Source organism: Nannospalax galili, unplaced genomic scaffold (assembly GCF_000622305.1).
Source record: "Nannospalax galili isolate Female #2095 unplaced genomic scaffold, S.galili_v1.0 scaffold37, whole genome shotgun sequence".
NCBI classification, from domain to species: Eukaryota; Metazoa; Chordata; class Mammalia; order Rodentia; family Spalacidae; genus Nannospalax; species Nannospalax galili.
In genome coordinates, this window is record NW_008339765.1 from 348,724 (window position 1) to 359,698 (window position 10,975).

General features: G+C 42.3%; 1 protein-coding gene across 2 annotated transcripts in view; it reads right to left on the reverse strand.

Moving 5' to 3' along the window:
• Dpp10 (dipeptidyl peptidase like 10) overlaps positions 1-10,975 on the reverse strand; it is a 1,579,922-nt gene that overhangs the window by 4,619 nt on the left and 1,564,328 nt on the right. For both annotated transcript variants that reach the window (XM_008834544.1, XM_008834545.2), the window contains exons 22-24: positions 2,204-2,303; positions 1,644-1,702; positions 1,457-1,529 (exon numbers count right to left, since the gene is read on the reverse strand). In XM_008834544.1, the coding sequence (XP_008832766.1) occupies positions 1,457-1,529; positions 1,644-1,702; positions 2,204-2,303 (232 nt within the window). The remainder of the gene's footprint in view (positions 1-1,456; positions 1,530-1,643; positions 1,703-2,203; positions 2,304-10,975) is intronic.

A 10,975-nucleotide genomic window follows, 5' to 3' on the forward strand; every position in this document is an offset into this window, starting at 1 on the left:
TGAATAATCTTACTACACAGAAGAGGGCAAACAATTCCAAATAATCCACTAAGTTTATTTCAAATATACTTAAGATCTTTCTGAACATTTTCTTATTATAATTATTGGGAAAAATTATCAAATCTTAAGTCTAAACTGCTTAGAAAATGTAAGTTACTAAAAAAGTTAAGTAATATGAACAAGGACTGAGGTAAAACTCATGTGTTATTGCAGGGAAGATATATGTAAAGTGCTCTATCATGTCTGCATTTGAATATGGCCAAAAAGATAACTATGCAAATTAATTATTTTTGTGTATGATGAATATTTATGTGGCAGGGGCATATGTGGAGGTCAGAAAACAATCTCAGGTGCCTATTCTCACCTTCTATTTTTCTGAGAGAGTCTCTTGTTGTTTCCCAATTTATACTGGAGGGCCAACTGTCCCTAGAGCTTCCAGGGATTCTCCTACCTCTTCCTCCCACATTGCCTTAAAAGAGTTGGGATTAGAGATGTGTGTCAATTTCATCCAGGGCTTTACATGGGTTCTGAGGACCTGAATTCAGGTCTTCACCCTTGTGCAGTAACAAGTGCTTTACCTATTGAGCCATCTCCCCAGCCCCGAAATTAATTTTTTCAATTGATCACTTTTGGCTTAGTTTCCGGTGCAAAGTCTATGTTGTTGTCTTCAGACAACAGCCATTTGTTGTCTTCAGAATTCTAAATGGGGACATTCAAGTTTGACTGCGTGAGTGAATTGGGTTGTAGTTTTTCTGGGTAGTTGTAGCAATGGTAGCATAACAACACTATTGGCTGAACACTTGCAGGTCAGCTTCCCCTAAGTACTGTGTGGAGTCTGTGCGTGTGTATGCTATTCTCTGCACACACAAGCCAGCACTTCTCTGAATCACTGCGTGTTATCAGGCAGGTGAGGAACATCATGTGTGCTGGTATGCATATGAGTGTGTGTGTGTGTGAGTATGTGTGTGTAGGTGTGTTTGTGTGTATGTGAGTGTATGTATAATATCAATATTTTAAATGAATTTGAAGGAATACTAATAAATTCTAGGTAGACACATATCTACATATACATACACTCGCACATATGTACACACATGCATTAATCTGAACCCTATTTAACCATATCCGGACCTTAAAATGTTTTTTTCCTTAGTTAATACTAATCAGGCTATCATCCTTGGTGGCCACTGACTGTTATGTGTAAGAATACACATAAGAGGTTCCATCACCACAGAAGGAGTCATTGGGTAGCACTAGTGTTTGCAGCTTACAATTCACTCTTCATTTAGCCCTGAGTTCTTCCTTCATACTTCCTGCCTGGCATCTCATTCTCTGTGTCAATTCCTGCACTTTGTTCAGCAGATATAGAAAGCCCCCTGGAAAGCAGTCCTAAGTCTAAGGTCTACATTTTATAAAAGGCCAGCTCCAACCAGACAGGTACAAATATAACACTTACTATCAGCAGTTCCGTGAATTATTAGTATATTTTCTTCTTTTAGGCCGTGAATGTTATTTAACACACTGGATGCCTGTAAAGAAAAGCACAGATCTCTGCAGCTATGGATAAATCTAAAAGGATTTTGGTCTAAGTTTGTAGCAACAAATGCTTTTTGCCTTCGTAGTGATTGTTTTACATTGGTTACCTGGTAAGTGCTTTCTTCCTTAGATGGCATACCAAGATATCGTTCAGAGAAAGCAGAAGCTACAACCCAAGAAAAAAAAATTAAGAAGAAGTTAAAACCCACCCTATTTTTAAATTTATTTCTGCATTTCATATTTGCTACATTAGTAAGATTAAAGGAATCAGTGAGATGATGACTCAAGACAGGCTTTAACAACACAGGATAAATTAGCTCCATTGAGTTTCTTTTCACTGAGACTTTGTTTTCTAGCAATCAATGCCTGTTTCTGCACACATTTTCCTTAACCTCTGGCCCCTGCAGTACATACAAATACTGAATACTAGCTCATTCCCACAATCTGCTGAAGGTAGTTTCCTCGGTGGACATCTCTCACTAGGATAGTGCCTTTGACTGTGCTAGTGCAATGATGTTCTGAGGGTGGCAGATCTCAGGGCAGCAGCTGTAGTGAATCAGCCCTTGCAGTCAGGCATCTGGACCTCCTGGTCCCCATGCTTTTGGCCAGCAAAGAAGGAAGAATATTCCAGGGATAGACAGGGTGCCTGTCTGTGAAACACACTCACCATACAACTTCATGTCTGTGATGGGTGCAACCACGGCTCCACATTTAAAAAGCTTCTCATCTGATTTTAAGATCATCGATGCAATATAGCCACCATACCCCTGAGCAAAAAAGAAATTATAGTGGTGATTCCTGAGAATGCTTTTAGCTTTTGATTGCAGTTTAATAACATACATATCACAAGGTCTCAGACTATAGAAAATATGGTTAAAAAATCATTGTGTACAGATGAAGTTTTGAAGAGCTGTTTAAATTTTATGTAACAGGCTATTTTAATAACTTTAAGCAATGTATGAAATGAATTATATAACACAAAAGTCAAATGTTTGCTTCCTGATTTCACACCACCCATCTGGAAACCACTCCAAATAATCTGAAGCTAGAGAAATGAAATAGTCTTTAAATTATATATCATTTAAAGACAATTTATTATATATCCTAATGGAATATTTTCATAATAAAGATGTTTATGTACATTTAGGAAAAAACATAAAATGCTTAAAAAAATATATGACCATGGGCTAGGCATGATGGTAAAAGCTTTTTATCTAGCACTCTGGAGGCAGGCAGATCTCTGTGTGTGAGTTTGCGGTCAGCCTGATGTACACAGCTAGCTCTGGATAGCCAGGACCACACAGTGAGATCCTATCTCACAGAATAAAACAGAACTATACATTCAGCTTTCAATTCCTTGCAGGGGCAAAGGGTGTGCTCCTGAGGAGGCCAGAATCTTCTGCCTGGAGGAGAATAAGCCTGTGACATAAGGATGGTTTTAAGATGGTTGTTTTGAGAAACTGGGTTGGGGCTGAGTTGAGAGCTCACATGGTAAAACAAAAATTGCCTTACATGAAAACCTAAATTTGTTTCCCCCCAAAACCAAGTTAAAAACGGAAACAACAACTTGGGCTGTTGGTGCATGTTTAGAATCCCATAGTCTACTTGGTTAACTCCAGGCCAGTGAGAGACACTGTTTCAGAAACAAAGTGGAGAGCACCTGAAGAATGATAGCTAGGGCTGTCCTCTGGTCTCCCCATGCACGTGCACATATGTGCATACATACCTTCATACAGATGCACACACACAAAACACAGTCACAAAAAAGAAAAGAACTATAAACATAGGACAAACACTGTTTGTTATAAGAGATGTTTATATTTTCAAGATCTTTTTGCAAGGATAGCTCCTCTCTGCAGCAGAGAGGGACACCTCAGTTCTTAGGCTCTCATCAGGGGCAAAGGCTTGAAGCAGACGATGAAAAGGCAAAGGAGGAGGAAGAAAGTTGAAGCAAGAACGGGGAAGAAGGAAGACGGAGGGCAAAGAAGAAAAATGAGCAGATGGAGGAGATGGCAGAGGAAGAGCAAGTGGAGGAGGAAGAGGAGGAAGAAGAGGAGAAACTGAGGCAGGTCAGAGGGTGAGACGATACAAGCATCTGATAAGAGGGATGAAAGCAAAGCATAGAGAAATAAGCAGGGCATGAGTTACTGGTTCAAAAATGCACTGAATTTGGGACTCCTGCCAAATGAACAGGTTTTAGTTGCTCTTATCACAGAAGCAAAATCAAACAGGCAAGATAAAAGGGAGTGAAATGATGGAAACATACCCTTGCTGCACTATGGCAACCACTTGGCTAATACATGTATCATTAATAGAATATTGTATTATGGTATTATATACCCTAAATGCAAATAATAAGTTATTTCAGAATAAAATCACTTGCCAATCTTGTAGTCAACCGTGTAATTCAAGAGGTTGGAGGGTGTTTTTAAAGACATTATCTCACTATGTAATTTAAGTTGGCCTCCAGCTCACTACCCTCCTGCCTTGGCTTCTTGACTGCTGGGATTCAAGGTATTCCATGATGCCTGGCTAAGAGCTTAATCTTAAACAAACTCTTAAGGGATGCCTCTGATGCTGTTTGACATTAAACAGAAATTTTAATTTCACTTTTATTGGGGGGGCTGTGTGTATGTGTGCATGAATGTAGTATATGTGTATTACTATACTCAATCATGTAGAAAGCTTTCTGAAGTCAGTTATTTCCTTCCAAATGTACATCCCACGCATCAAACACATTTCATGAGGCTTGGTGGCAAGCTCCTTTACCCACGGAACCACCTCACCAGCCATCAATAGACATTTTGAATTGAAGGTTCTTACAGCATAAGGATAAAATACCATAAATATCTTTTTATTTCCACCAGCACTCCCTTGACTCATGATCTCACAGTAGTGAAGACACTACAGGGGGAACACACCCTTGGCTGATGCTGCATGAGGAGCTGTGATTTATTAGTTTTTAAAATATGAAAATTTGTAATTTAATGGAGCTAAATACTCTTTAAGACTTAATGATAGTGAAAGCCATGGATTTTAAAAATCAAATCTAAAACGCTGCTTTAATTTGATTTATTTGTGAGAAACAACTTCTATTTTTAAAAGAAAAATCAGCACCGGCAGGAATTAGAATAAATTAAGTTTTAATTGCTCACCATGTGCTCAATCATTTCATGTTTATTCACTGAGCACAAAAGTTGAACCTGAAAGAGCTTTTGGAAAACAGGTTCTAGAAGACAGCAAGAGTCAGATTTAAACTCTGCTAGGTAGGAAAGTGGTGGTTTTAATTTTCAGAATGCTCCATATCTTCAGGAAGATTCTAAATGTGAGGCTCCTCATACTGGCCTGCAGTCGATTAGATTATTAGAGACATCTGGAAAGTTACTCGGATGAACTTACAGTGATGGTAATAGCATGCACAAGACCCATGCAAGCTCAAATCAGACAAAAAAATAATAAAACAACAACAAAAAAGTGGGGATGTGAAAAGTTAGGAGAGGAAGTACTGATATTCCATGAAACAGAAACTTAACCACCCTAGTTCCTCAAGTAACTACCTGACTCGGGTTTTTAACAATGTACACTAATCAAACAGCAATTTTCCATCACAGCCAAATGAAAAAAATGAAAAACACCTAACTGACACTCCGCCTTACAAAGGCACCTGCTATTGACTCACCTCTGCTACCTTCTTCTGCACACCACCACCACCCCCTACCCACAAAAGAAAGAAATCCTATAAAGTTCATCTTGCTGTGACAAGAAACCTCTGACCTCTCTTTCTTCCGTAAGAGGGGCCCAGCATTTCTATATCCCAATAAAGTTCTCCTTTTTCTCATTTCAGAGTGGTCTCTTGTGGTCCTGGGGCCGTGACTTGGTACCTGGGAGAGGAGGCTACCCTGGATCCCCACGCTGGACTTCCTTCCTTGACCTGACGCTCTGACGACCTCAGATGTCTGGTGCCGGTGCCTCTGGATATCCTACCTCCTCCTTCTTCCTTTGCTCTTCCTCCACTGGTAAACGGTCCGCTTGGGTTGCCCTGATCTCTGGTTTACTCTCTCTCCAAAGCCTTTCTAGCATGCCAGGCTACACCCTTCATCCCCAGTGCGCCCCCAGGCTTCCACAAGGGATGCCCTTCTACTAAGCTTCTACTAAGCTCCTAGGGACACTGCCCCAGGACACTTCTGCCCTTTTCGTGCCTCTTTCTCTCTTCCTCCTTCAACTCGCCTTTTCCATTCTCACTGCTAGGTTCCTAGCAGTACTTCTCACTGCTGCCCCCTCATGGTCAGGGAAGGAGAAGACTGTCCTTGCACATCTATATCTCACTGTGCAATTCTCTTTGCTCTTGCCATCTTGTTTCCTCTTTTCAAAAATGGGAAATGGGGTCTCCAAAGCTGTCCCCATCACTTCTCTGGCTTCTCTCCTTAGGAATCTGCAAGCTCTGGGGCTCCAAGGAGTAGTAAGCCTTGCCATTTATACATACATCCAAAAGCATTCTTTGCCCTCCAGTCTCACCTGTCCTCTATGCCACTCCCCGCACCTACCAGATCCTGTTAGCCCAAATCTCACCTAACAACTCCTTACCTAAACCCAGTCCCCCCCTTACTAGCCTGCTCTTGATTCTCAACCCACTGATGACTTGGACACCTGCCAACACCACCCACAGCCACAGCCCCTCCACCTCCCATTCAGGACATTCCTGCTCCACCCCACCTTCCTCCTTTTCTTCTCTGGCTCAGCACTCTGATGGCCTTTTCCTTCTGCACAAAGTGGCAGGATATGCAATTGTCTCTGATGACCAGGTAATAGAGACAGGACCACTGCCTAAGATGGTCCTCCCAAAAGGCAGAGCTTGCTGCCCTCACTTGGGCCCTCACCCTATTCCGGGGAAAAGTAATTAACATTTACACTTTCTAAATATGCTTTATGTATCCTACACCACTATGCTGTCATTTGGAAAAAGATGTTTTCTATCAGCTAAGGGGACCCCAATCACCAACGGAACCCTTATTCTCAAATTACTGAAGGCTTCCTATTGAACAGCACAGGCAGCTGTCATGTACTTCAAGGGACATCAACCTTTGACCTGTCCTGTGGCCTGGGGCAATCCTTCTACAGTTAGGGTTGCTAAAGAGTCAAGTCTCAAGACCCCCATATGCCTTTGGTTCTTTTTCTTGCCCCTGCCTTCTTTACTCCCTCTTATTCTTTGACACAGTGGGAGGCCCTCATGAAGCAGAGTGCCATCACTGGCCCTCAGGGATGGTGGCTCATGGGAGACCTCTACTGTATACTCAACTGCCAGGCTACAACCATCCTTACCCATTTACACAATCTCTTTCATATTGGTACCTTCCACCTATACAGGTTCTTGACTTCTCTTCTTTTTCAACCTTGCCCCTCTTCGCTAATCTCCTCTATGACTCAGGCTTACTCTCTGCACAAAAGCCTCTCTGCAAGGAGCAAACCTCCACCTTCTTTTAAACCTCAATAACATAGGGGCTCTCTGTTCTGGAAGTTCCTTTGACCCTATGAGAATAAGCCATAGTCCCACCTTCTTCCCATGGTCTTGGAGGGAGTCAAGCCCATTACCTCTCTCACCCAATCAGTTGACTTTAGCTGCATAAAGGGGAGGAGCTATGAATATATAAGTCGAGAAAACCTCAAGGCGGATCGCTTGACACCATGTGTGCCTTCCAGCAGTGAATTTGACTTTACAGGCTCTCTCCCTGGAACCGACTGGCAGATTGACTACCCATATGCCCCCTCATAAAAAGATTAAATATCTCCTCACCATGGTTGGTACATTCTCAGGATGGGTTGAAGCCTTCCCAACAGCTGGTGAAACTGCAGATATTGTTGCCTCTCAACTCCTGGAGTCCATCATCTCCCACTTGGGTCTACCCCTTAACATCCAGTCCAATAACAGGCCAGCCTTTATTTCCAAAATTACAGAAGAAATATCCAAGGCTCTAAAACTTAATCAGACTACCACATCCCTTATGGACCTCAATCCTCAGGCAAGGTGGAAAGGGCAAATGCAATTCTCAAAAGTCATCTTTCCAAACTAGCCTCAAACTTCATTTACCCTAGATTCACCTCCTTCCACTTTCCCTAGCCAGGATCAGGTCTACCACAAGGCCCCTCATGTCTCAGTCCCTTTGAACTCATGTACAGTCGTCCTTTTCTCTTAAGTAATCTTCCTCCTCTAGAAAGCACTTCCCTTCATGAGAACTCGTCGGCATTCACTCTCCTCAGAAACCTCCTCTGGCAGCCCACCAACTACCTTCTTCCTCAACGTTCAAAAGACCTCATTACTCTCTGTCTTCACTCTGAAGACCAGCTATATCTCAAAATATTAGGCCCACAGTGCCTCATACCACATTTGGCCAGGCCCTACCTGGTCATTCTAACTACTCACACACCCACCAAGCTCCAGGGAATTCTCAAATGGGTCCACCTTTCACAATTTAAGTGCATCAAGCTGGAACAACTCAACCCCAGGACAAGGAGAGATAAGTACTTCTTTAGCCAGGCTTGGTGGCACACGCTTTTAATCCCAGCAGTAGGGAGGCAGAGGCAGGTGCATCTTTGTGAGTTCAAGGCCAGCCTTGTTTACATAGTGAGTTCCAGGACAGCTGGGGCTACAGAGAGACCCTGTCTCAAAAAGACAATAAATAAATAAATAAATAAATAAATAAATATAAAATGCCTTTAATCCCAGTACTGTGAATTGGAGGCCAGCCTGGTCTACTAGTGAGTTCCAGGCCATCGAGGGATACAAAGTGGGAACGTCAACTTCACCAACAGATGCCAGCTTTTGCAACGTTCCAACACTTCTTCATTTCAAGAACTGCTGTCTTCCGTTTACATTTAGGGACATGGAACTCATAAGCCCACCCTGGTCAACTTGGGTCTCTTGGACAATTAACTGCAGTTTAGCTAATTACACTTATCTTTAGCTTGAAACCAAACAGCTATTCCCACTGCTCATGTTGTGTGGTGCCCTGTCTCAAAAAGACAATAAATAAATAAATAAATAAATAAATAAATAAATATAAATAAAACTCAAAATTTCCCATACTCCTTCCCTCCCTCCAGTGCAGAAACTCTCCCTCTTGTCACATTGCTGTTTTGGGGATTCACCTTTGTTTCATCTCTCCCTCTTTCTCTCTCTTCAATGTGTTCATCCCCTCCTTGTGCCTGGTGATTTGATATTCTTGCTACAGGAAGACAAAACACTCAAAAACTCTACCTTTTGTCCCATCTCCAGCTGTGCCTCATCTATCTCCTCTGCCTTCCATGTTCTGGATACTTGCACATATTCTTGTCGTAAAAGAGAACATTCTTATGCATGAGCCACATATTTTTGCTTCCTCAGGATCAAACTAGCCGTATTATAAGGAGAGAGGAGGACGATCCTCATGGAAATGTGGCTATCACTATCCCAGCCTGGGTATGGCATTTCACCCCAGCAATGCAGGCCTGCCCAAGGAGATGATCACCAGGTCACTACTTTCACTACATCATGGATTTCTGTCCTTACCTCTACACTCTTCTTACTTAACCAACTCAACACAACCTACCATACTGCCTGCTTTCTCTGTGTGCCCCGCTTACAACCCTTGATCACAGCTGTTCCTCTGTTTAACGTTATCTCCACTCTCAACCCTTCTTGCCCTTATCTTCTATGTCAATCTCCATTTCCCCTCAGAGCATGTTGACTGATGGCATGCAGACATCTCCTAATGCTGGCCTGAATCTTTTAAAAACTCTACAATCTTAAAAAAAAAAAAGCTGAAACTGACTTCTGGTACAATCCAACTCTATATACCTGTATCTCTCCAGTCAATGTCCTGGACCCTGTGTTCCAGGTACCCTAGTCCCCAACCTTAGTCTCTATACCAGAAAGTGAAATAACATTCTTTTTATTACCGAGCACCGTTAACAAAAAATGTTTGTCTTCCTACTGGTCGTAGTGGGAGTCAGCCTTGCTGCCTCCATACCAGCTACGGGACTGGCCACTGGAGGATTGGGACATAGTCTTAACTCTTACCAACAACTTTCTGCAGAACTAAATGCAAAGGTCACAGGAACATCTAAGGCCCTCAGCCTACTCCAGCAACAACTCACCTCCTTGGTATCAGTAGTTCTGTAAAACCGATAGGCCTTGGGCCTCATTATAGTAGAAAAGGGGGGGACCTGTCTTTTCCTAAATAAAGAATGCTACTACTATTAAATCGGTCAGGACAAGTAGAACTAGAGATAAATAACCTCCAAAACCTAGCCAATCAACTCAAAACAGGAACAACTTCCTCTTCTAGCTCCTGGGATGTCTTCAGATCCATTTGGTCTTAGCTCCTACCCCTAGCGGGGCCCCTAACAGGAACTGTTAGCCTCCTTATAGCCCCTTGCCTCCTGAAATGTGTAGAAAACCAAGTGAGTCAACTCACAAACCAAACCAACACTAACTTCTAATAACTTGTCTTACTTCTATTCCTTACCAGGCCTTAGCCAACTCAGAACTGACTCTCTGTGGACTCCAGGGGAACCAATGGACCACCAAATTCAGGATCCCCTGAGAGATTATCAACAACCCTGCCCATCAAGGAAGCAACTACAGAAACAAAACACCACCCCTTATCCCCAGCAAAATATGGAATGTTCCACTGAACTGGATCCCAAGTTAGAGTCACTACTGACCAACAACATGGCATCCACAACCTGGCAGGCAGCATCCCTAAAGAACAGCCCTAGTTTCTCAGTAACAACCTGACTCTTGTTTTTAACAATGCACCCTAAACATAACTTCAATTTTGCATCATGGTTACCTGAAAAACTGAAACACATAAACAAAATTTCCTCCTACCAAGAACCTGCTATTGATTCACCCCCACCTCCTTCTGCCACAGCCTGACCACCTGTCTACAAAAGAAAACAAAAGAAAGAAATCCTATAAATTCAGCCTGCTGTGACAAAAAACTGCTGACCCCTCTTTCTCACATGAGAGTGGCCCAGCAGCTCCATATTCCAACAATTTTTTTTTTTTTTCCTTTTTCTCGCCTCAGAGTGGTCTTTTGCGGTGCTGGTCTTTTCATGAACCCAACAAATAACACATTAGGAAAAGACCATTTTAAACTGGGTGTGGTGGCACACAGCCTTAATACTAGCACTTGGGAAGCAGAAATAGGTGGATCTCTGTGAGACTGAGGCCAGCCTGGTCTACATAGTGAGTTCCAGTTCAGCTGAGGCTGCAAGAAAATCCTGTGTCAAAAGGACCAAAAAGCTCACAGAGAGAAGAGTTTACAAAATAAGACTATTGCAATGATATTTTAGCATACTTTTAATAAGACATTTAAGAAGGACTGAAAGTTATGATGATATGTTAATAAAAATAATTAACTTTCTCCAAAATTAGCGAGAAGCACCAAACTCGAATTCA